The sequence below is a fragment of the Rhinolophus sinicus genome, chromosome 14 (genome assembly GCF_057876585.1).
Source record: "Rhinolophus sinicus isolate RSI-liver-muscle chromosome 14, RSI-T2T, whole genome shotgun sequence".
Classification (NCBI taxonomy): domain Eukaryota; kingdom Metazoa; phylum Chordata; class Mammalia; order Chiroptera; family Rhinolophidae; genus Rhinolophus; species Rhinolophus sinicus.
The window spans coordinates 31,190,965-31,217,102 of record NC_142514.1 but is presented as its reverse complement, the minus strand read 5'-3'; the positions used below and the strand labels follow the sequence as shown (position 1 = coordinate 31,217,102).

Below are 26,138 nucleotides of genomic sequence, written 5' to 3'. Positions count from 1 at the left end.
GGGGCTTGGGATCTGTGGGACCAGCTCGTGCCTTTTACAGGTTTAAATGTCCAAACCTACGAGGCAGCTAGGTCAGGGAGTCCCTGGACCTTCCGGGCCGCCAGGGTAAGAAGAGGGTTGGGAGCCCTGCCTTCTGCCCCTGGAGCAGGGAGTGGACAGGTCAGAGACCCTACTGGGACTGCTGTTGTTGGGCCTTCCCGCCTTTGCCAGGTCTCACTGCTCAGGATAGCCCTTCATTTGCAGGACTACATGTCATTGCTCTGGAAGGAAGGAGTTAAAAGGGTCTTTATTTTTTAACCAAATGTACAGTGTTTATTATTCTAAGTGCTCTAGAAATAGTAACTCATTTTGTAACCCTAGGTACTTTTATTATTTCTATTTTAGATGAGGCAGTTAGGGTACAGAGAGGTTAAGTAATTGGCCCAAGAACACACAGATCTAGGATTCAAACCCAGGCAGCCTGGCTCAGGGTCCTTTCTCTTAACCATTATACTGTGTTGCCCTCTTATCTGGGATACAACTGAGAGCCCAGCGGTGGGATGAGAAAGGGCTGCTTCTAAGAAGCTGCCCCAGTCACCAGCCTCCTCTTTCCTCCTTTGTCCGCACTGCTTTTTCTTCTTTGTCTCCTGATCCCGCCCCGGTTATGGAAGATAGAACTGGTTCCTTGGCTGGGTTGACACTTCTGCCTCTTGTCTATCCTCATGGATACCTGGCTTCAGAAAGCCCCCAGGGAACTAAAGGGGGGTGGAGGTGGTGGGGGCACTGTTTGCTGAGGATGGATAGAATCGATACCTCTGTGTTCTTTGTGCCTGAAGGCGACAGCAAGCAGTGTGCGTGTGTGTGCGTGCGTGCGTGCGTGCGTGCATGTGCTTTTGAGCATAGGGTGGGGTGTTGGTGGAGGGTGAGGAGTAGTGGTTCTAGAGTGACATTTCCTACCAAATCAGGCGTTATGTTCTCCTCATGGTCCTTTCTATGCCTTTTGGATGCTGGGCATTGAGGTGAAGTTATGCAGCCAGCTAGGTATCAAGCCTGCAATTGGACACCAACTCTCTAGGTAAGACAGGAGGAACAAGTCCCGCTCACATAGCGTGCACACCCCTCATCGACGGCCCTTGGGTCGTGTACACACATTAGCTGCACACCTCTAGGTTTGCACACGCAGCTCCAGAGGAGCTCTGTGCTCCCAGATGAAATTACACAAGCTGGGCAGACATGAGTCAGAGGAGGGTTCCCCGTGGGAAGGTGAGGAGGAGGATGGCTGTTGTCCTTGTTTATGGTGTCCTGGGCAGCTTTGAGCACTTGGAACAGAGAAGGGACTTGTGTGGAGTTGGGCAGCATAGACGTTCTTTGGGGTAGGGCAGGTTCCAGCACTCGTGTGGTCCAGTCCAGAGGCCCGGTGCCTCAGGTAGCCGCCCAGGATGCCCACTGTGCCAGTGGTTTTCTCTCTTTGGTGTGTTCATGTCCCAAGCACCTGCATTTTAGAATCTTCTGTGTTAACTGTGCCTGGCACTTTCCCGTATGAGTAGATAATCCTGTGCGTGAGGTTGGGGGCTCCCAGGCTGGGCCTCCTAAGCGCGGAGTCGGGCCTATTCCAGTCTGCGGCACTGGTTTGTTCCTCGGCATGGTGGGCCCAGCAGATTCAGGTGACCCAGAAGGCTTCTCTGCATCTTCACAAGAAATGATGGAATCAAGAAGAGATGTAATAAAGAGGAGGGTTTGGGTTGCAGAATCCGAGTATGTATGAAAGGAAACCAAATTTTCATGAGCTCATACCACATCTCATTTAGTCCTCCTATCTTCTCCGGTAGGAGGTGGTATCTCCCTTTGATAGATGAAAAAAACAAAACAAAATTAAAAACTGAGGCCCAAATTGGTAGACTCTTAGCTAGACAGAAGTGAATGCTAAGATGACGTCGCTTCAAAAAACGAAAATGGGTTGGGCAGACTTTGGATGCCGGTTTGGATTTGGACTGGGAAAACCAGTGAAGCCCTGAAAGAGTGTGCAGGAGGAAGCAGATGTCAGGTGGCAGGAGCCGGGGGGAGGATAGCTCTGTGGCTGCCTTTTAGAAGCAGGACTGCGCATAACTGCTGGGAAGGCTCTTAATTAAATGTGTAACAAAATAAAAACAGCCAGAGAGGAAACCTAAGTAGCGCTGCGTGACAGCGCACAGCTTATCACTGTTCCTGGAACCTCTCGTCAGATGGCTCTCGTCAGAGCCATCACCTTTTTCTGCGCCTGGTAAAGGCTGACAAGGGTGGCGTTAAACACAACATGTTAGTATGTGGCTTACTTCTTATTTTGACATCCATTTTCCGATTTAACTCAGTCTAAGGAATTCAGCAAATATTTCCATTTCCCACTCTGGATTCCCAGAGCCATGGCTCCTCGTTGCTGTCCTCTCCCTCTCTCCCAACCCCCCTCACTCCCTAACCAGCTTCACATCACTTTTGTTGGAAAGGGCCTGATTAGTGAGCGAGACACTGAGAAATGGGAACTGAAGTGGCAGCAGAAATCCCGTGGGAGAAAAGAAATCTGCTTCCGTCCTGACAAAATCATTTTGTGTCCATCTTTTATCAAAGCTGGATGAGTTGATACTCTAGGTTTACATGGTCTTTGATGCTATAGTCACAGATCCTGCTTAGGTGGGTTTTAATTTACGAAGTGTGGGTTTAATTGTCTTTCTAAACTTGCTAAAGATACTTGTTCTGACTTTGGCCCTCGGTCACCTTGCCTTCCCTACCTGACCTACCTTTGCTTTGCCTCACCAGCTGTTTCTTGACGCCCCTCATGGGGTTTACTGTTCTTTCACCAATTTTCTCTCTTCTCTGCGTACCCAGGCAGGAACGTCTCTGTAAAGGGGTTCCATCTTTTAGCGTGGTGGGAGGGTGGCGCTGGTGCAGAGTGACGAGTGACCTGCACGGGCACCGCCCTTGAAGAACTCAGATTTTAACCTGTAGCTTGAACATACGGGTTCCCCAGCTGAACAGCACAGTGGCTGAGAAGCTAGACCAGAGTCTTTCCCAGTGGCCTGTGGGTCTGAGAAGAGGGGCAGATCAGGAAGACAGAAAGATAGGGGCTGGAGGTGGAAATCGAGGAGGGTAAGGAAGAGCTGAGCTGAGGGAAGACCTGGCCCTCTGTGCAGTCTGGGAAGTGGCCCTTTGGAGAGGATCAGTTCAGGATAATCAGATTCTGCTCGGGGAAAGCAGGGTCCAGGGCCTTCTCAGAGTCTATTGAGAGGACCCTCCGCTAGCTCAGCCTCAGTTCGGGAATAGGGTTTTCCTCGCACTGGAGGTGGAATGTGTGAATGCCGGGTGCCTTCCTCGTGAGGTGTGCGCCCTACACCCTGTGCTGGTGCTCCGCACATGTGGGCCTGGCGCACTTCACGTTTGAAAAGTCTGGAGATGAAAAGATGCTCACTTAGATTAAGGGTAAGATTACAGTTTTATCAGGAGCCTGCATTCAATGGGGACTACTGAGGGTGCCCTCGGGGCTGCAGTCACATGGCCAAGACAGTTGAAGGCAGAGAGTGCAGTCACCTGGAGTGAAGTCCCACAGTGATGGAACCACACACCTGGGAGAGAACTGTGGGGTGGTGACTGCCCTGTGTGTGTAGGAAATAGACGATGGCTGGAAGGCTGGGCCCTCTTGGCATCATTCATCAGAGGAGACTACTTCATCCTTCCGGAAAGGCTCTATACCGTTTTTATGTCTCCTTTTTCTCTGGCTTTTCCTTCACACTGTCTTACAGACGCTTCTTTCCTTGGTTCTTAAATTTTGTGTTTCTTAAATATTGGCATTTCTTTGATCTCTGTCCTAGCTGTTCTTTTTATTCGGCATACTCACACTTCCCAGAGTGATCTCATCTTTTGCCCTAGCTTCAGCTATCCTCTCTCTGTATGCTGATGTCGTCTAATCTTTCTCTGCAACTGAAAATGGAAACTGACATGGCAGCAGAGATCCCACTGGAGAAAAGACACTGCTCCATCTGCCGTCTGAACTTGAAGTTCCTATCCAGCTAACTATTATCTGTCCCCGCCTAGATGTCCGCAGGCCGCTTAAAGCTCAGGGGTTGTCTTTCTCCTAACACTAGACCTCTACCATTCCCTCAGATAATGACTGGGACCATTTACTCAGTAGTTCTGTCAGAAACCTGAGAATCGTCCTTGGTTCCTTTCTCTAGCCACAACCAATTAATTGCCAAATACTGTCAATTCTTCCTCCCAGAGGTTTCTCAAAGTCATTGCCTTCTTTCCATCCCTATTTTCACTGCCCTAGTTAAGGTCACCATATTTTTCATGGATTATTACAAAAGTCTTTTAACTAGTCTCTTTGACTCTAGTCTCCTGTATTGTGCTCCATTCTTATAATTGCAGCAGATTATGTCATACTCCTGCGTAACACCCCGCAAGGCAAAGTCACACTGTCTATTGAGGCTTTCAAGGCTCTTGCTTACTTCTCTAGCCTCATCTCAGTACTGTCTATGTACCCCCGCACCCCCCAGTTAGATGCTCTAGCTGGCCAAATTCCTAGGGACCCCTGTAACATTATTCTCTCAGGATCTTCCTGGAGAAGGCACGTGGAGCACAGGTACTCATTCACACAGGAAATTGTATTGTAGCTGCTTCTACTCGTCTGTCTCTTTCACTAGCTTGTGAGCGTCATTGTAACCCTAGGACAATGCTGGACATGTAGTAGTTGTTCAGTAAATATTTCTTGAATAAATGACAAGTGAGTAATGGAGTGGGCCTCTGGAATCCCTGGCAAAGGGTGGATAGTGGGTAGATTCAGGGAGAGTGGAACAGAAGAAGAAATCTCGGGCTTTCCTGCACCAGCTGGAGTGTGAGGGGTTAGAGAACCATGCTGCTAATACCAGGAAGTGCTTGGATTTTCTCACTGTCAGCATTGCATGTTGTCACCTCCGTGGTAAGTATTTGATGAGATGGCCCGTAGGCCTGGGCCATGGAGGAAGAGTTTGGTCTGAAGAGCAGTGTGAAGGGCTTTCTCTGAGATAGTTGTGCCTCTGGGACTGCACTGGAGAAGTTTACATCAGATAGTAAAGATAGCCAGCATTTATTGCTTCTTACATACCAGGAGTCCTCCTGTGCTAGTTACACATTATCTCATTTAATCCTTACCACAATCCTGTAACATAAGTTTTTTTTATTAACTTTTTTTAAACAAATGAGGAAACGGGGGCCCAGAAAGGTCAGTAATTTGTCAAGAGCACACAACTAGGTTGTGGCAAGACAGGGATATTAACCTCGGCATTCTGATTCTAGAACCATGTGTTGAACCACTGTGCCATCCGACCATCTGCTTCTGTCTTCCTTTGCAGCCCATGGCTTTGTGATGCCCTGCTTCCTCTCCTCAGTTTGCACGGGGAGGCAGAGCCTTGGGAAGTTCTCTGACATCTTGGCTGCTGCTGCCTGGTCTGGTGTTGGTGGAAGTCTGGACTATTATGTTCCTCTTGGTGTGGGGGCATGGTTGGCCAGGAAGTGTGTGGGGGGGGCAGGGTGATTGGGGGCTGCCTGAGAGCCTCCTTGAAGACCTTCAAGGGAATGAATCCTCAGATCTGTCTTAAGGAAACCACTGCCAGTATTACTTTGGGCACCTCTGTCCCGTAGTATGTTTGAAAGCATGTGAGGCATCTCACCATGTCACATGAGAACCTTGCCTCGGACCTATGGGTATGCCAGTGGGTCCCAGCACTGAGCTGCGTCACCTTTGATTAGCAGCTTGCTGGGGGAAGGGGCTTGAGTAAGAACTCCCTGGCAGTCTTGACTTGTCTCATTTCCCGATACTTTTATCTGTCACTGCAAGCGCTTGGGCTTTCCTCTTGAACTAATTAAGTTTGCATGTGTTTAGACACATTGCCAAATAGGGCTTAGCAAAGCGGAACTGAGCTACATCTCTTTCTGAGTAGGGAAGGAAGGGTATATGAATGCTCCCCCACGAGGGCCCAGGAGAAGAGTGGATGGCATGGAATAGGTGTGTGTACAGATGATAGTCATTCTGCCCTGGCCCTCCTAGGGACACAGCAGGCCTGCAAAGCAAGCTTCTGATTGGCTGGCAGGGGCAGGTGGGGCCTACCCTCCGGCTCTCTTAGTGAATTGGGCATTCGAAAAGGGCTGAGGAGGTATAGACGGCAGGCTCTGAAGTATGATTTTTCTCCCGAGCACAAGCAAAACTGAATATCAAATATTTAGGGGGGTTTGCAGGGGGAGTTAGTAGGGCTGTGTGCGGTTTGCTACCAGCCTGAACCTACCTAGGCCTAAAGCTAGCAGAGTACAGGTGGTCTGGTCTTCTTTCTAAGGCTCTGAGAAGTACATTGGAAACGTAGGCAGCTGAAGGCGCAAGTTTTCCTTTTTTCCTAGAAGACTCCAGCAACTCTGCTGTCTCGTGATCTCTATGAGGTGTTGCCAGGGGGAGATGGAGAGAAGGAGAGTAGTATTGCCTAGAATCTCCCCACCCCGGAGGTGCGGTTCAGCCTAATGGATCACCATAGTGAGGTGATGGCTGACAGCATGTTTTCATGTCAGACTGATGATGCCTGCCTTTGCCCTAGGGCAGGGTGGCCTGAGGTCTGAGATGCCCCATGGCAAAACATGCTTGGGTCCTGTCCAGACAGCAGCTATGGGGGCATCACCACATTGTGTACTCCTTCTCTGAGGTAGGGAGTGAGGGTATTTTCTTTTTTCCCCTTAAGTCACCCCCTGCCCCCCCCACACACACTCCGGTTCAAGCTGTTGTTTCTCAGTCTAGTTGTGTAGGACACAGCTCCCTGGCCCATGCTGGTATTATGAGCCTTGCGCTCCCCCAGGCTGAGGTAGTCGGTCGCCGGTCGTCACAGCAGAGCTCCCAGAAGCTTTTGCCGGCTGCTGGCCACTCACGCTGTCCATCGGCCGCTCATGGCAGCACACCAACCCATGGCTGCTCCAGCCCAGCTCCAGGGAGAGCCATTGTTCACGATCTTAGCTGTAGAGGGCGCAGTTCACTGGCCCATGTGGGAATCGAACCGGCGACCTCGGTGTTAGGAGCGCAGCGCTCCAACCACCTGGGCCACCAGCCTGCCCGAGGGTATTTTCTACAGAAAGCAGGAGAGCCAGCTCAGAGCCATGGTAAAGACCTTAGACCGATAGCTCTGAGGCTAGTGGGTCAGCTTCCTGGCCATGAAGAGGCTCAGGCAGGCCAGGCTCCCAGTGCACACAAAGTGTATGTCGGGGTGGGGAGGGGGTTCTGGAGGTTGTATGGGAATTCTGGGCTTTCAAGCTGCAGCCGAAGCCCAGAGAGAAGAAGAACCAGACCTTCTGCCCTCCCTACAGCTTCCCTAGAGCCCTCTCGTCAGCAGAGGTACATCAGGTTAGCCCCAAGAAGGCAGCTTGAGTTGATGGGGTCATGTTTCAGCTGCAGCTAATCCAAGTCACTCGATATAAATCTGTCCCTGCTGCCTCTCCCCTCCCTCCCAACCCCAACCCACAGACAGGGAAATGAATCCTGGCCCTCGCCCTGAATACATCATGGCAGGCCTGCTTCTAATGAGAGAGGGCCATTCATTGTAGGGTGAAGCTCCCTGCAGAGCCTGGAATGCCATTAATTAAAGAAGAGCCACCTGAAGCCAGTCGTGCGGTGCAGCCTGTCGCGCTCAGATGGAGTGGTGGTGGGGTAGCCTCGTTAGCCTGACAGCTCCTTGGGCCGAGAGTTCTAGGGCTTGGTGGAGCGAGGGGCGCCCCGCCTCCACCTGAGAGCTCACCGTGTCTCTGGGGCCAGCATCCTAACAAGCACAGGAGAGACTCTTCCTGCACTGTCCTGGGGCCTAGAACTGGGGAAAAGGGCTCCTGATTGTGAGCCTCGTTGAGGACTGTTCATTTCCCATAGGCAGGCCCTAGGGCAAGAGCAGGTTTCTCTGGAGACTGAGCAGGCTCCTTGTTCCTCGCCTGTGCTCCCTTCCCACTCTTCTCCATGTGGTCTTGGAGCTGCAGGTCAACAGGCAGCTCACTCTGCATCTTTCCCTCTGAGCCTGAGTTTGCAGAAGTTGGTCTGCTCTGGAAGGACTTTGGGCCTAGAGGGACACTGGGAGAAATACTCGCTGTCTCCTGGCAGACAGAGCCTCTAGTGTTTCACTGCCTGGGCACTTCTAGGCTGAAGGGTGGGCCTCCAGTGGCAGCCTCATCACACCCCCTGGGAAGGTGTCATAGGGTCTAAATCACTCTAGTGATGAGAGGAACCCCTGGAATGGCAGTTTCGGTCAGTAAAAATGCTGATAAAAGATAAAAATCTTTGCGTAGTAACTAATCAGGCTTTGAGATGTTTTGGCAGTAGGAGACTCATGCTTTGGTCTGCCACAGAGCTGCTGGCTGGCTGGCTCTTTACTGCTTAACTGGTCCCGAGGCAAGTGTTGCTGCCGAGATTCTGGTCCCTGGACTTACATATGGAGCTCCCCTGCACCACCTGTGAGGTTCTTATCGCCTCCACCTTGCTGGCAGGAGGGGCTGTAGGCACTGACACCTTCGCCGTAGCTACCAGAGTCGGGGCAGCTCAGCCAGTCCTTGCCCAGCTTGTCAGGAAGACAGGTTGGTCTTCAGTCTGTGGAAATCTGGGTCTATGTTCTGTGGCAGAATTTGACAGACAGGCTCCTTCAGAGAGCCTCAGAACAGCTGGGGGTATGGGTTGACCATCTGATCCATCTCTGCTTCCCTAGAGCTTGCCTGGTCTGGAATGGAGGCTGCATGGGGCCTCCCTCCATGGCATGCCACCTAGGACTCGGGTGACAGACACTCCCTTGTGTTTTGACCATTTTGGGATCTTCCGAGGCCTTAGCCACTTGCTTGGGCCCCTGTACTCTGGTAGATAGAGAGTAAAGGTTGAAGGGCTTGTGCCCTGAACTCAAGAAGGCTCCTTCTTGAGCCTGTTGCTCCTGGAAATTTTTTTCCTTTGTGTGAGATAGTTTTTTGTTTTTTAGAAACCCTTTGTATGACTCTCAAGACCCAACTTTTTTTAAAATCTTTTAGAAATCAAAGTATGAAATAGTAAGGTGCATAAAGGATACAAATGAAGTGTGCAGCTCGTTATATTTTCATAGAGGTGTACACACGTGTAACCACCATTCAGATCATTTTAAAGAACCTTTTCCATCATCACAGAAAGCTCCCTTGTGCTTCTTCCTGGTGGGTAAGACCCTCTCCCCGCCCGGTAACCGCTGTTCCGACTTCCACTACTTCTGCTTCGTTTTGCTTGTTCTTGACATTCATAAAAATGGAATCATATAAGATGTACTCTTTTGTGTCTGGCGTTTTTTGCTCAAAATAACATACAAGAGATTCATCCATGTTGTTTTATGTATCAGTGCAGCCTTTTTATTGCTGTGTAGTATTTCACTGTGTCACTGTACTGCAGTTTATTCTCCTACCTTCTTTAGCCTTTCAGTACGTATTTGCTGAATGAGTATGTGAATGTTCAATCTGATGTGAGAGTCTCCCTAGGCCCGTCAGCGTTCCCGATCCCGCTCATCTGTTAAAACCTAATTCCAGTCCCTTGGACACATGTTTGTCCCTGTGTCTTCCAGAATCTGCACTGCCTCCCTCTTCTCTGAACTGCTGTGATAAGGAGAGGCTGGCCCCAGGCCTGTGGAAGTAGCCTTTGAGCCATACTGACTCGTTATTTACTCTTTCAGCAGATGTTCATTGAACATCCATTCTACACCTTGCACTGTTCTGGGTATTGAGGATATAGCAGTGATCAAAGAGCTAAAACTTCCAAAACAGCCTCCCTTCATGGAGCTTCCATTCCGGTGCATGCAGCTAGCACTGCCCTCTGCCTTTTGGACCCCGACGCCAGAAGCATCTTAGTCTTGTTCAGGCTCCTCTGTCCTGTGGGATTCTACAGGAGCTAGGTGGCAGTGGCCCTTGCCACCTTGACAGGGCCTCTCTAGGGCTTGTGGGCATTGGTCTCCCTTTTCTGCTGCTGCTGCTGCTGCTGCTTGGCAATGAAAGGGTTTCTCAATATCGGTACTTCCCTTCCACTATCCCGGAGTCTGATTCCCTCTGAGAGGGGAGAGAATTAATCTCCAACTTTCCATGCCTGTAAGGTGAGTGACCTCTGTTTTGTCAGCGCTTGCCGATCCGTCCTCTAATTCCCAGCCAGGGTAATGGAGACATTACTTTGCATTAAAGCAAAGCAGCAGTTCTCCGAGTATGGGTGCTGCACTGGGAACGACAGGGCGGCTCTGTGGGGATCTCCTCGCAGGTGTGCAGGCAGCTGGGGGCTACAGAGGTGTTGGCACCTGAGCAGCTTTGGTCCTGAACTGTGGTTGGCAGATTCAAGGAAGGAGGGTGCCCTGCCATCATATTCTCCCTAACCACCGTCTGTGCCAGTGGGGCGGCTACTTCAGTGTGGTCTGCAATAGGTTTCTTTTGTCAGACTCCTAAGAGCCCATGAGAGGCTGCGATCAGCCCCGTGAGGAAGAAGTCAGGGAGCAGGGGTCTCGCGAGATGAAGGCCAGGGAACTCAATGCTTGGCTGCCTAGTGGCCCTGGGCTCAGTGATCTGTGGACTCTGGGGCTCAGTTGTAGGGCTTTGGGGAGGGTGCCTATGAGTGGGTGGGATCGATTCTCAGTGTCCCTGGCTAAAGGGTGACACGACTCAGACTTGTTAGTTCTGTAAAACTGTTTCTTCCAAAGCCTGCAAGGATGTTGGTTTGGGGAAGAAAGCCAGCCAGCCCAGAGAATCCCGGGAGCCTGACAGGCCTTTTTCTCTGCGATTCTTTCTTGCAGGCAGCCCGAGGCAGCCTGTCTCTTTGTTAACAGAGTGACAGCAATGTGACACCATGGAAATAATTACTAACAAATCACGGTGCTGACTGCAAACAGCTCTCTGTCTTCAGAGGCATGTCAGGGTGCATTAGAGCAGGACTGGAGGAGCGGCAGTGGGGGGGCTGAGGCGCAGTCCGCACTCAGACACTCTCCACTTCATCCCCCACCCTGACCCCTTTCTGCTGTGTCTGATTTGCCTGCTTTTCCCCACTAGGTCAGCTAAGAGACCAGCTGGATAAGTGTTGTATGTGGCTAGTCTCGCTTCCTCTGGGAAGGTAGCTAGGACTCCCATCTTTACTAAGGAACACCTGGGTAGTGATAAGATCCAGGAGTTTTTCCATTATAGGCCCCCCAAAGGTGGAAGCATGCTCCATTTCTGATTTACTGTCTGCCAGTTGGGACCAGCTTCACCTGCCAGTGAATGTTTTTGGGGTGGCAGAGTGTGTGTTCCAGAATGTGAGAGAAGCCTCGCATCTGTGTTGGCTGAGCTCCCTTCCCCCACCAGCACTGGTTTCTTCTTCAATTGCCATAGTCAATTTTTGGTAAGTCGACTTTGTCCATTCCCTCTTGGTTAGCAGAGTGATTGCTCTGACTGTCAGGGCTGTAAATAATGTTCCTGGCGTGTGTGGCTGGAGGCAGCCGTGTGGGATGGGGAAGGGAGTGGAAGGAGGAGCAGCACTCGGATGGCTCCCTCGCTCGCCCCCCTCCCCTCTCATACAATATTTATCCAGGGATGGGAGTCAGATGCAGCGACCTCAGGGGTCACCCAGTTAAATAGCTTCTGAACCTCCCTGCATTCTAATTGCTGCAGTTGTCCTTTGCTCTGGAGACTTCTCCTCCCCATTGTCTGCTGAGGCACACACTAATGGCTGTCCTCGCTGGCCCTGCTGGGAGGCATGTGTGTATGGGGGGAAGGGGGAGGGCTCCTGGCTGCCTTCCTTTCCCCAGGGATAAGGGAATCTAGGGCCTATTAACAAGTGGCTTAGCTAGGAGGAGCACAGTCCCCTGCCCCCCCACCCCTCGCCCCAAAGCTGGCCGGAGGAGGTCGACAGTAGGTTTGGTTGATGGGGCCAAGGGGCTTCGTCCACTTCCAGTCCTCATGACCCCTCTAACGGGACAGACCCTCAAGTACTCAGCTGAGGAGCATCATCCTATGTTCCCATGGTCCCACATTTAGGGTTTAGAAACTTCTAATGAGTGATATTTCCTATTGGAATATGACGAATTTTGCCCAAAGACGGACCAGATGCAAAATTCTCTTTCGTCCCCTGGAGGTTGATTTAGGTGATGGATGATGGTAGTGGGTGTGTCCCATTTGTTGATTTAAGAGTGCATGGTGCCACATGTCTTCACTAGGACCTTCTTGTAAATGTCAGTGACCCTCCACTATAGCTCTTCCCTTCCAAGGAATGCTGTTGGAAATTGCCATCGAAGGTGCACGTCTTGGAAGCACTGGCATTCCAGCAGTAACCTAAAGTTAGCCCCTGTTGGGAGCTGCTCTGGGCCCAGTAACTACTGACTGCCAGGTGATCAGGACAGAAAGAGCACATGCGTATAATTATAAGAGCTTAGCGTAAGCTAAGTGAGGTAGAATATGAGAATGCTACAAAGAAGATACAAAACAAAAGCTGTGAGAACCCACAGGAGCATAGTAGAGAGACTGAATGGATAGTATTTTTTTAACAGTAAACTTAAAAAAAAAATTAAAGCCCAGTATTACAAAATATACAACAGTTGAGCTGTTCTGGCCGAAGCTGGGAGCAGGCCCAGCCTGCTCTTCCTTCTCCCCCAGTCTACAAAGTAGCCTGGAGTCCCTACGAGAAGCCTCAAGCTTCATGGAGCACAGTTTAGAAACCACTACCTTGTTCTAATCCCCACCCAGAAGTGTAGGCCAAGTGCCCACACGTCTTAAAGGATTGAAGGGAGCTTGGATCAGGGCACAGGAGACCTGCCAGCGGGCAAGGGGAACAGGTGTGCCCTTGAGTGTATTGGAGCAGAGGTCAGACTGCATCCGATCCTGACCGCTTGCAGGATGCGTCTCCACGGAGCCTCCAGAGGGCATTGTAGGCCACACAAAGGCAGCCCAGGCGAAGGGTCAAGATGGCCACAGGCCAGGTGGAGACTGTAGGAGGGGATGAGTGAGGTCTCAGAGTGCTAAGGAGCTTCCAGTTTTCCTGGCCAGGAAGAGAGCAGCTCATCCGCTGAGATAACCGAAGTGCCCTGGAAACCTTCCGTCTACTGCTCCTCCCCCGTCCCACTCCCTGCTGCCTGCTGGGGGCCTCTGCCCTTCTGTCTGGGAAAGAGCTCTGTCCAGGTCCTGGAGGCAGCTCCAGCACGTCCCACAGTCACAACAGGTGGGGCACTGTGCCCTTTCGCTGCAAGAATTGCCCTGGGAGGGACCCTAGAGAGGCGCTTGTCTTATTTTATGAGAGGAGCTGGGGGAGATACAGGTTACTTGGTTTCATGGGGGGTCTGTGGCACTGGGAAGGTGCATGTTTTACTGTTCCACGGGGTGTTTGTGGCACTGTGTGCTTCATGTAGTCGTTTACATGGGCTCCATGTGGGGGGATGGGAGTAGAGATAGTTGGCAATGGGCCAGAAAGCAGTGGCGCAAAACGGCTCTGTGCACTGGTGGTGCCCAAAAAATGTATACACATGACTTGTATTCATCTTTTGTTATCGGTATACATAGAGTATTACAATTTTAATAGTTTTTCCCTTAAAATGTGTATACGTTTTTTTGGCACCCTCTGTATATACACACAGTGCCTTTGGAGGCTTCGAGCAACTGCTGGGCAATGCAGATTTGAGGTTGATTTTCTCTGGGAGGATTGGCAGCCTGGCCTATGGGGTGTCCCTCTGCACCCGCCTGTGTTCTGGTTTCTGTTTGGGAACTCTCCAGAGCAGCATGTCTGGGAACACTTCCAGCTGTGCTGCCAGACCCAGACGCAGGTGACGGCCTTTCGTCTATACCATAGGGAAACCAAGAGGAAATTAAATGTCATTTGCCCCCTGCATAGCAGGTCGCTGCCAGATCAGACGCTGCTGATCAGAGCTGCACAGAGGGCACCCAAGGGAAGGCTTATGCCTGCAGCCATGCCCTCTGAGCTGTGGAGACTCCCAGGTGATGGCCTGGCTCGCTCCCAGGCCTTTTTCTGCCAGTCTGGGTTCACCCTGGCCTGGAGCCCAGCTCCGGGCTACATGGCAGCTGTGGCCCATGCCAGGCCAGAGGTGCATGTGTACCAGTGGGAGAGAGTGGAAGGGAAGGACAGGGCCTGGCTGTAGAGGACATACAGCAGACAGTGAGGTGAACAGCCCTTCTTCAGAGAAGCTACATGATATTGTGGAAAGAGCAGGGCCTTTATTAAAAATTAAGAGATCTGGGTTTGAGTCCTGGCTCTGCTACTTACTAGTTGTATGATCTTGGGAAAGTCACATTACTACTCTCAACCTCAATGTCCTCATCTGTAAAATGGAGATTATAATAAGCTCTGGCCCCTGACATCTGTCAGGAAGTAGCTTCCTGTTGGGATTGGTGCCAGAGTTTCCTCACCCCACCTCGCCTAGGTCTGGAAGGATGGTCTGGAGTCCCCTGCCTGTCTGTGAAGTGACTTGGCTGAAATGGATGGGAAGCAAGTCTGGCCAGGTCGGCACAGCTGGTAATCGCTCCCTGCCTGAGGCCTTTCCTTCTTGTCCTAATCCTCTCAGCCAGGCATCACAGACCGTTAGGAAGGAGTATGGGTGATGGTGGTCACCCTCCTGTGGGCCTCATCTGGTTCCCTCCAGCCTCACACTTGCACTGCTCTTCCTGTTTGGCAGGACCTCAGGGCTCATCCCAACCCCTCGCTTTCCTTGAAGTCCTAGTGGTGGGTCCTCTGCAGTGACATTTATTAACAGGGCTTTGGGAAGAGATGTTTTAATACTGCGTGAGTTCTCCCTAGAAAACTACCCCCCACCTCACCGCCCCCCCCCCCCCATCTGAAGCGTGGTTGCTGGTGGTGAAATTCATTAGTGTTCCCTGACAGGCAGTGGCGACAGAGGCGCTCGCTGTCTGCTTCCCGCTCCCTCGCTCTCGTGCTCCTGCTTCACGCACACTGATATTTAAAGCTGATGGGCTGCTTATAGACTTCTTGTACCATGACAAGTTTGGGGAGGGGGTGGGGGAGGAAGAGACAGACAAGGAGCCAGCTGTCACGCTGGTATTTCAAACAGTACTCTCTCCTGACCCTTTGCAGGCTCCAGCAAGTGTATCATCTTTCTGAAGCCTGTGGTTGGAATTGTAACCTGCAGCCATCCCAGAGGATGGGAGCAAATGTGGGGCAAAGTGGGCTGAGAAGTCGGCAGTCCATTCTCCTAGGGCTGTGGGCAGGCCGAGAAGAATGGTGGGGGAGGGTGGGGAGTGTTAGTTCAGGCAAAGAGGGTTGAGTCTTGTAAGTGCCCCAACTTTGCCCTTCCACCACCAGAAATGAGATGGCCTTTCTCAGTCGTCTCTCCTGGAGTGATCATTATGTTTCGTGCTGTGGTTATCTTCTGGGTGGGCCTGGAAGCTACCTGAGTGTGGGAATCAGGCTTGATTGGCCTCTGCCCTTGAGGGTCCTGGGTCTCAGTGATACCTGTAGATATGTGGTGGCAATTGAGGTAGAAAGTTCTCCCATTTTGTGTCTAGACTGGGGCCTTGGCTTTTGTTCCCTGGCATTTGCCTGCTGATTCTTTGGATTTGGAGAATGAGTCCCAAGGTGCCTCCTTCATCCACAACGCTTCCCCTCAACCCCAAGCTTCTTGGAATTCATTTTTGCAACTGTTGAGTGGTTTTGGAACTTGCCCTTTGGCTGTCATCCTCAGAAAAGTTTCTCCAGTGTCCTTCCTCTGATTAAGGCACTGTCTTCCCAAGGCAGATGTCCTGGAAGCATCTGCAAAGACTGTTGCAGGTTTAGTCTCAGCTGACCTGCCGAAAGCCAGAATCCCTCTATGAGCACTTTCTTTTACAGTATGTTTCCCTTGGCTGGCCCCCTTAACCTGCACAGAGCAGGGCATGGAGGTGACATAACCTGCCTAAGGACACATGGTCACTTGACTAAGTTGCCTGAGTGTGGCAGAGCCATGTGCTAGGTGGGGGTTGTACTGCACTCTCCCTCCCCCACCCTGCCCCCCATCATGGCTCTGCAGTGGGGGACGTCACTGGGGAGTAGACCAGGCTCTTCCACTCCCTGCTCTTTCAGCCTTGTCAGTACCATCAGTGCTGCCATTGGCTTCCTCAGTTTCTGCGTAGTAGTGTGTGTGGGCGGGGGGGTGTGCGTGTGTCTGAGGGCAGAAAGGGGTCACTGGTAAAAACACCCTGGACATCTCCAGTGGAGGGTGGAGCCAGGATGCCTTTTCTGCCTGTAGACTCAAGTGTATTCTTGAACTGTTTAGGATTGTCTTTAATATTAGTGATCGCTTCCTATACCACCCTTTGCCCCCCTCCTATCCCCTGCCATGATCTCTGTCCTATAGGCTTCTAGAACGGGGTTGCTGGCCTGGGGCTGCTGTCTCTGGGCAGTGCCTTTCTCTCCTTTCCTGTTTTTGCCGATCCTCCAATGGCTGAAAGCACTGGGTGCCCAGCCTGCTGAGGGTCTGTCTTCTGCATTGGTGCATCTCACAGGTGAGATGGAAACTAACTGTCTTTGATAAGTAGGAAGCTCAAGCATTAATTTTTTATACATCAGCAGCGGCCAAGTGAGTGAATTCAATTATGAGTCTGCTTTCTCTCTACCCTCCTCCCCCCAATGTGCTGGTTCAGAGCAGAGACTAAGGAACCTGTTGAAATGAGAAACCCCTATTTCCTGGCTTGACCCCCTCACTAATTCGGGTTAAATTGCTACGCTATTGCAGTGGTGACACATTGTGCCTGCCTGTTTGTATAAGAGGCTTCAGTGGGGGAGGAAGGACCAATTTGTGCAGAGATAAAAGGTGTCACGGACAGATAACTAACGTCCCAGCCTCGTGCCTGCTCTCATTGTTGCTCAATTTGCTCCGTGTGGAAGCCCAGCCTGCGCTCTTTCTCCCTTCCCTCCCCTTGCTCATATTTTACCTCGATGCCACAGTGTAATGATGCCCTGCGTTGTGGGGGAGGAGATAGGCACCTCTGGCTGACAGCCCTTCCTGATAACCAAATTCCAGCCCATCCATCACCAGCTACTCTCCTCAACTTGAGGAAAAGTGATCGTGAAAGGCGGGCCGTTTATCACCCGGGTCTGTTTATCTCCTCTGGGTCGGGGAACGGAAACAGGAGAGACAAAGAGCTGTGTCCCCCAGCTCAGTGCGGCCTCGGCTGGGGTAGCCTGCCCATGCTGGCTGCAGACTCGTATCCTGCCGCTGTGGAGGCCCTGACTAGGTAGGACTCCCGGCCTGCGACCCAGTGGGCATGGAGCCCTGCCTGGTGCTCAGCCTCAGCTCTTGGGGAGAAGCCTAGGAAGTGTGGCCGTGCTGCGGTGCAGGACAGCCAGCAACAACATTCTGTGGCAATGTTTGTATTGGAATGAGCAAGTGGAGAGACCCTGCATGGAAACAAGCCCCACCTACCCCTCATAGGGGTCCCCTTGTCAGGAGCTTCCATCTGGCTGGTTGGCTGGGTCTGCCGGCCAACTCCTTCCCCAGGCTAGGTGTTCCGTGCCTCCATGGTCCAGCTCTGACGCTGAAGGAGACAGAGCCTGCCTCTCTGCTCTTCACCGTTGCTCCTCAACACTCCTCTTTTTCTGCATATCAGGTGGGATGAGTATATGCATATCCTGGAGCTTTTGGACACCAGAACTGACAGCCTACGTCACTCCAGGGTCCTTGTCCCACAGCCTTTCCAAGAGGCAGAAAGGGGTCAAATACGGCTCCATACTCAGCTGATCTTCTCTTTAAGGGCTCGAGTCTGCTAAAAGTGAGAGTGGCATGCATCTTCCTGATTTGGGGTTGCCCCTAAGACTTGCAGAGAGCAAAGCACAGAAGGAATAGTGTTGTCCGTGACCTTTCCTAGCATGGCGCCTACTCGTTCCTGCTGGTCCTGGCTATCTCCGGTGTCCGCCAGTCTGTCTGTCAGACCTCCATGGATGCTGCCGGCCTCCTTGACTCATGACTAGCAGTTCTAGCAGAGCCCCCCAGCTCTGCTTCACCTAATCTTCAAAGCTGAGCTCCTGCTCACAATGGCTTCATCCTGCCCATACCCATTAGCCAGGGTGGCGTTCCCTTAATGAGCTGGTCCCCTGCCTTGGCTGGCGCCCAGCTAGTCACACCTGTTTGCCATCAGGGCTGTCTGGGCCCAGCCCGAGTGCTGGGCTGCAGGTGGTGGGGCTGGATGAGGGGTGGGTGGGGAAGGCTGGGCTCCTTTTGCTTTGTGCTCTATGCCTATGGTGAGGGGCAGTTTCTCACACCCCTGTTCCTTCCATACTATTCTCTTTTTTTTTCTAGGCAGGGAGGGCTCTGCTTTCTTTTTTATATTTAAAAGGAGTAATAAGGGAACTTGAGGGGCACCCCATCTTTTCTGACTTCCCCCTGGATGGAGTAGCGAGGAGCCAGTCAGGTGTCCGAGAGTAGGGTTTGATGTTCTATTCTGATGACCCCAGGGGGCCAGTGTGATAAGAGCAGGGGGCCATATGGTAAGTGCCAAAAGTGGAGCCCCTTCCTGGCTGTAGGCCCCACAGTATTTGGAAAGCGATCATATCACTCAGTTTAGAGCCCACAGGCAGGAATGGGGGGCCCTTCCTTAAAGGGGGCCCCTTGCATTCATGAAGCTGAAGGAAGTTTTGATTTGGTTGAAAAAAACCCATTCCTTTTTATGGCCTGGACATAATTGGCTCTTTTCTATTGGCTATCAGTGATGTCATTCCGACCCTCATAAAGAAGGGGAAATCACACCTGTGGACTCGGTGCATAAAATTTCATTGGGCAACAGTAATAAGTATGGCCAGATGATGTTTGGGCAGTTGAGGAGCTTTGTGCCCGGTGATTCCAGCTGCACAGAGACCTGGGCACCATAAACCTGCGTGCACGTTCATGCCCGCAGGCTAGTCCAGGGCCCACTGCCAGTGGCTCTTTTCTTGGGATCAGTATCTGGTAGGAACTCACAGCATTCACACCCTTTGGGCCCTTTTCCTTTCCAAATTGGTAGAACCATGTACCCACTGGTACCTGCTGACCCTAGCCGTAGGACCCTAAGAACCTTGGACCCACTGTGACCTTGAGCAGTGCACCGTGCTACCTATTTCTCTAAAGCCCTTGACCTTGCCGTCCTGGAGACTGTAAAGATCTCTGAGTGCACCGTGCTACCTATTTCTCTAAAGCCCTTGACCTTGCCGTCCTGGAGACTGTAAAGATCTCTGAGTGCATCTGCATGACTGGTGCCTTATGCAATCAGAAGATGAAGATTCCGTTTCTGGTTCTGTCCTTGGCTTGTTTTATGTTCAAGCCAATCCATTTTCTTCTGTGGGCCTGTTTCCTCTTCTGTGTAAGGGATGATGACGGCTCTAACCCACCTTCCTCGCAGGGTTATTCTCTCGGTGCTCTCTAAGCTGGGACGGGTTGTTTGGTAGAAATGTGTAGCTGTCCTCCCCTGAGGCACCTGGGAGTTCAAGTTCTAGCATTTGCTCTGTGTCTTGTGAAGATGGGCCTGGGCCCTGCTGCATCTGTACTACTTGTGTCTTGGAGTCACAGGCTAGGACCACCCACAGGCTAGAGGACTCAGCAACCAGAAGGCCTGTGAGTCTGCAAACTATATGTGTACCTGTAGGTGACTGGAGCCCCGGGTGAGAATGGTAGTCCCATTCTCCTCTGCTTCAGGCAGCCACTCACTAGGTACCGACTGCACTCACAATTGCTGCTGAGTCATCTGAGGCTTAGTGTCCAACCTGACTATCTGTCTGTCTAGTCTGTTCTCGATGTGGCCCCTCTGGTATAGGTCAACCTCCAAGAAGAAAAAGCGGGATTCTACTGAACTAGACCCTTCCTACCTGGGTAGAAATGTCTACAGCCGATGGCTACCTTGGAAATCTTGCTGAAGAGGGAGCCTCCCTCTCCCCCAGGGCTAGCCACAGCCAACAGGACTCCTGGCCTGTATCACCTGAAAGAATTGGGGCGCTGGGGTTGGCTAAGGGAGAATATAACAGGTGCCCCAGGACCCCTCCCCTGCCTTTTGTGGGCCAGTCCCCCTGACCTGTTCCTTTGTAGAGTCTGCTGCTTCTAGTGCCCCCTTCACTCACAGGTCTTAATGTGATTTTTCAACAATAGGTGAGCTCAATAAGCATCTTCACAAATACCAAGGATAAGGACCATGAAAGAAAAATTGAAGGAAATAGTAAAATTATCCAGACATTATAGTTCTGCTGCTTAGGCAGCCACGTGCTAGCTGCTAAGGCTGCCTTTCGTCCTTCAAAACCTTGCCTGATTTTCTTAGTCTTCGTCCTTGGTTCCCACATGGGCACATCCTACCTGGATACCCCTTCACCACCTTGGCCTCAGCCAGCATTTCCCTTCCAGGGTATTGACTGGTTGTAGTTAATGTCACTGTGCCACTTAGATGTTTGAGAGGAACCTTCCCTTCAGGTAAGATATCTCAGGTCTTAGAAAAGGGAATCCTTACTATAGTGCTTGAAACAAGGGGATCAACTTCCTTTTAGTGTCTGTCAAATAACTGAAGAGTAATGGAGGGAAAACTGGAACTTTCTGGGGTGGAGTCAGTCATCTCAGCTGGATTCTCATTGCCACGCTTTGTAAAACAGGAGTTTCACTGTGGTCTCCACTTTCTTATCTCTTCTCACTCTTAAACACGTTGCAGGCTGCCTTTGCTCCCACCAGCCTACTGACACCAGATTTATTGGGTTTTTCACAGCTCTCATCTTGCTTGACCACTGTATGGCATTTGACTAATGACCTGCATTTTAAGCTAAAAAAATCACTTTTATATATAGGGGTCCACAAAGGGGAAGTTTGCTTTCACCATAGTTTGTGATGTGAAATGGGGTCAAAAGAGCATGTGTGACCTTGGGTTACCGATACCCTGAAAAAGGTCCTGGAGTCCTTCCCTCTGGGAATGGGAGGGAGTCGGGTGAGTCCTGACTCATGCATTATCTCCTGTGGAATTCTTGAAGGAGTTGAGGGTATATGACCTAGAGAAGGGAACTCGGGGGGGAAGTTTCCTGGGCTTTCAGATCTTGGGAGGGTTCTGCAAGGGGTCTCATTCTCTATAGTTTCTAAAGACATACTTCAGACTCGTGGGTGGAAGTTACAAGGAGACAGGTTATAGTTTAGTATTAAGGAAGGATGTTCTAAGAATTGAAGGAGTCCAAAATTAGATTTGGCTGCTGCGTGAAGAAGTGACTTCCCTGTGTGTGGCAATGGTCTGGAAGAGGTGGCCTGGATTCATTTTAGCTCAGTAAAACTTAGGAGACGTGGGTCCTCTGCTCCTCTCATTCCATGCTCTTCTCAGGTGATCTTATCCATTATCAAGGCTTTAACTTTACTAAAATTGCATGAATGATTCAGCATTTTATATCTCCAGTCCAGACCTTGCTTCAAAACTGGACATCCAGCTGCCTCTGAGATAACTATCCCGCTGCCAAATATCTCCTAAGCACCTCACACTCAACAGATATTGAGTGCTTACCATGTGGCAGGCATCTCTCTAAAACTGCATTCCCAGACTCGTGCCTCCTTCCAGGGGCCAGGTAGTGGTTTGGGCAGAAACAGGATATACTGTATGCAGAGAATTTAAAAACAATAATAAAATTGACTGAAAGTCGGTCTGCTCTGGATGTCACATGTGCCCTGCCTCTGCCCCTGCCTCCTTCTTTGTACCTGTCTTAGTGAGCAGCGTGAAGCCAAACTAAGCCAAGCCACAAACCTTTGAATCGGGTTCTACCGCCTTTTGTCACTGGGCTCCACATCCCCTTCAGTCACCAAGCTCTCCTTTACATCTCCTTTACGTGCTCACTGTCACTACAACTACTGTCTATAGTCTCCTGGCTACTACCAGCGTTTTTCAGTGCTTTGGTTTTGTTGCCTCGGAGCAATCTGTAAATTGTTCACAACTCTTCAGAGGCTCTCTATTGCCTGTGGCCAGGCTGTTCTCCTAGCAAGAAAACTCGATGTTCTGCCCCAGATGATATTTCTGGTATCTTCCTCCGTCCTTCCATGTACCCCAATGCTCTAAGTTAAGGCTATTCTGTCTATTTCTTTTATAGTCCATTCTAGTGAACAAACTGGAAGCCCTTTATGGGCAGGAGTTAAGTCTTAGCCTTTTGAGTTCTAAGTGCCTTACTCTTATTAAATAAACATCAGTACATATTTGGGTGAATGGATTTGTGTGGATAAAATGGCATCATCAGCTAGAAGGAGAGATAGTTTATAAATTCTAATTTAAAGAAAAAATAAGAACAGACTCTTGGTTTAAGTTCTGACCTCTTGTTATTCTTCCGCATGGTCTCTTCTCTATTTGCAGAAAGCCAATTGCTAGAGACTTAAATGTGAACTGAAGCCCCTGCCCAGCTATCTCTAACTCACGTGCTCTCGCTCTCCTCCTGTCTGTATCTCTGCCTCTCTGCTATAACAAAACAACAAACTAGTGCATTGGAAAGAACGTAAGCTCTGGAGTGAGACAGACAGGAGTTCAGTTCGTGGCACTATCATATTTTAGCTGTGGGACCTTAGGTAACCCCTCTGAGTCTTATTTTCTCATCTGTAAAATGTAGGCCACGGTACCTGCCTCACAGTATCGTTCTGAAGAACAATATGAACATGTAAGTAAGGTATGTAACATGTTGTAGGCAATCAGAAAATAGTAGCTGCTGATATTGTTTTGAATAGAGTCTCCAGGTTCTCACATTCGGATCTGAGGGCTGGATGGAGCCCAGTGTCCAGGATGCTGGAGGTGGGGTGCCTTTCTTGGGTGGAGTGGGACCCACAGCTGATGGGTTGGCCTTTTGAGGTCTATTTGCCCTATAGACTGCTGGATTTCCTAGCTTAAGGCTCCATACCTGGGACATGGGTGTGGCCAACTTGTTCTCTCTTCCCTTTCTTGTAGGCTCCCAGGCCAGTGCCAGTACTTGGGCCTGCCAGTGGCAGATTACTTCAAGCAGTGGATTAATCTGAAAAAGGTACTGTGTCTGAGCCCCCCGTGGGTACTTCCTCTGGTTCTCCTGTGCCTCAGCTCTCTCCTCCTTTGCTTTCTTTTCTCATTTCTGTCTTTTCTTTTTGTTATTCTCATCTCTTTCCTTTTCTTTTTGTTCTGCTCTTTTCTCAACATCCCTCTTTCCCTCTTCCCTAGTGAATATGCACTGGAAGGTTGTGGAGATTTCTGGGAGTGGGGAGCTGCTTGGGGACTAGGCTGCTGGGTGGAGTAGGACATTTCCCTACTTTGCGTCGCCCAGATGTGCAGAGAGGTCCCAATTAAGGGGATTTTCCAGGTTCTTCCTGGATCTCTGGGCTGAGCTGCATTACCCCCAGGAGAGATGTTTGCTCCCTGAGCCTCTGGGAAAGTTTCCTTCTTTGATGTGATCATGAGTGTGGCCTCTGACCCTCCTGACTGGCTCTAGTATCGCCCTCTGCTTGGGAGGCAGAGTTGGTTCAGGCTGGCTTTGGTCCTGCCCAGCCACAGCAGAGCTTTGCTCGCGTGAGAAGGGCCATGGAAACTAGAGTCCAGTTCCCTCTGAGCGTAAGGGAGGACACTAGCACTGCTGCAGCCCCAAGCACCTGGGGAGCGGGCTGAGGCTGTGGGCTGGAAGGGACTCTGGCAGAGAAGGAATCACCCAGAAAACTGTCCTTTCCTAGTGTGTGCTGCACTTTCTACATAAGCAGAAGAAAGGAGATGTAGAAATAGACTCCCCAAATCTCTGCTCTGGCGGGATCCTTGCTCCAGGAGGCCCAGGCCCCTAGGGAGGCTCATCCCCATAAATCCTTCTGACGTAAGAGCAGCAGCTCTGGGCAGGCAGCTTCAGGAACTCCATAGCACCAGTCAGCAGTGACTCCCAGGGAGCTCAGGAAAGGGAGAGCACACCAGCGGTCAGAGTCGTGGCTCCCAGGGGCACAGAGCGGAGAGAAGTTATTGCGGGTCAGGCTAGGACTGTAAGGATTTGCATCTTGAACTGGGCATATTCAGGGGAGGCAAGGTACGGATGTGAGGAGGAGAGGAGGCTTTCTAGACAGGAGGAGCAGGGTGCTTTTGGTGCGTGGGGGGCCGGAGTCCGCGAGCATGCGGAGGAACAGTGGGAGAGAAGGACCTGGGACTGTGTCTCGGGGCAGCCATTCTTTGTGGCAGCGTTTGGGAACTCCTCTGCTTTCCCCGGGTCTGCAGGCCCTCTGCGCTCCGGCGTGTTTGTCCTGACTCCGACCTCCCTCTCCTCGCCATCGCCTGTGCCCCTGAACAGCAGCTGCTTACGCCCTGCCATGCTTAGGAGGCCAGGCTCTGCCCTACGTTCGGGCCTTGGCCTGTGGCCTCACCTCTCTCAGAAGTGCCTCCTGGTCATTTCCATCGGGCATATTCCCTCTCCTTAAAAATTCAGCTCAGGTATCACTTCTGCTGAGAAGCTTAGCAGTCAGTCTCTTGCCTTGAGGCTCCTTGGCACTTTGGATCTTAGTGTTGAAACTGAGTCCCTGGGTGTTTCCTTACAGCCATGTCCATCTGGACCACAGAGACTGAGTCCGGTTCCTTTCGTGTCCCCGGTGGCCAGAGCAGGGCGAGGTCCAGCCTATGTACTCAGTGCATGACTGCTGGCTGGCTGGCTGGTGTTTGAGAGCTGGCTCCATAGAGGCCCTCTCATGCGGGACTTGGCAGAGCTGCGTGTGCGGGTGTGGCTAGTCCTGCGCTCCTGGAAGACGGCATGCCAGCTGTCAGAGTGCATCTGAGGCTGCTTACTGGCCTTGGCAAATGCAATGTGAAGGCCCAGCCAGGCGAGGCAGGCACTGACCATGAACAATTGCTCTGTGAAGTTCACTAGAGTTTTTGGTGTATGGATAGCTCCCTGCCTCTAGGTTCCTTGGCAGAAAGGCAGGAAAGCAGCCGACCCATGTGGTAACATTGCCACTCAGGGCTACCTTGGTGCTGCTGGGGGTACAGGCGTTGTCCTGAGCCTGTTCAGTTTGGTTCTCTGCCAGCCTGCTGAGCCATAGAGGGGGAACAGGCACCAGAGTAAACTGAGGATTCTCTACCCAGTTGGCCTTGTGATTGCCTCCTGGAGGGAAACTGAGCAGGTCTAAGAATAATAAGGGGTCCAGCCCTTCCTTTCTGCTCTCCAGCCACATCATGTTCCAGCTGTGTTTGAGCGCCCAGCAGGAGAGATGTCTTAATTCCAGACTTTGGTCCAGTCCTTGCCAGCAACCATTCAAATCAGGGAGGCTGCAGGGCCCTGGAGGTCTAGGGGCATGGTGATCTTTTGACCTTTATACTGCATGACTTAGTGGAGGCTGCACAACGATTCCTGCTCCCTTAAAAAGAGTAACAAGGAAAGCAAAGCGAGAGAGGTCATTGCCAAGGTTGTGGGAGTATTATGCAAAAGTCTTACTCCTTGCCTTCTTTGCCCGTGTGTGACCCACCCCTTGGTTATCTACAGGGCCCTCTCCTGTCCTTGATCTTACTTAGTCCTCCTCCTTCCCTTCCTTCTCCTCTCCTCCTCAACTCTTCTACAGAGCTTTGCCCCATGAAGAAAAGTGGGGAGGGTCCTGGTCTGTTCGGCCACCGAGACCTGCCTAGTAAGTGAGCAACTGGGACTCAATTCACCATCTTCATTTCCTAAGGCCTCTAATCTGAGAAGAGGCTAAATGTTGTCTTTCAGCTGCCCTCTCCTGTCCAGTAATGGTGTGGTTACATCAGCGAAGAGCAGCTTTTCAGTGACCAGGGTTCCACATCTCCCGCCTCCACCTACTTCCCCTGTAGCAGAGTGGAGCAAGCCAATGTTTGCTGACATTTGGAGTGTCATTGAATGATCTTATACTCTTATTGAACTGTCAGCTTAGAGAGGACTTGGGGCCCTGCTCCCAGTTCCCTCCAGGAGGTCAGAGCTGTCACTGAGGGGCCAGAAGAATACACATATGCACGTGTGTGCACGCTCTCACACACACACATAAATATGCACATGTGTAGTCATATGAGTGAATAAACCTAAGTGGGCATACCTAAAATTGTATGTAGGTATCTATACATGCATATGTGTATACATGCATATTCACATAATCATCTGCAGAAATATATGGAAATACACACAGACAACATAACAGTCATAAAATGTAAAGACACATTCATGCATATAAACACACATCTTCATGAGTGCCTTCTGTGTTCCAGGTCGATGGTAGGCCCTGGAGATATAACAAAAAGAT

The 26,138-nt window shown here is 51.0% G+C and overlaps 1 protein-coding gene across 7 annotated transcripts in view; it reads left to right on the top strand.

Annotated features, from left to right (window-relative positions):
* Window positions 1-26,138, top strand: part of ERI3 (ERI1 exoribonuclease family member 3) — a 122,613-nt gene that overhangs the window by 42,224 nt on the left and 54,251 nt on the right. For 6 of the 7 annotated variants that reach the window (XM_019751163.3, XM_074334604.2, XM_019751159.3 and 3 more), the window contains one exon: window positions 22,849-22,921. In XM_019751163.3, coding sequence (XP_019606722.1) covers window positions 22,849-22,921 — 73 coding nt within the window. Of the gene's footprint in view, window positions 1-22,516; window positions 22,574-22,848; window positions 22,922-26,138 lie in introns of those variants that run through there. The other variant, XM_019751160.2, reaches the window with a different exon arrangement.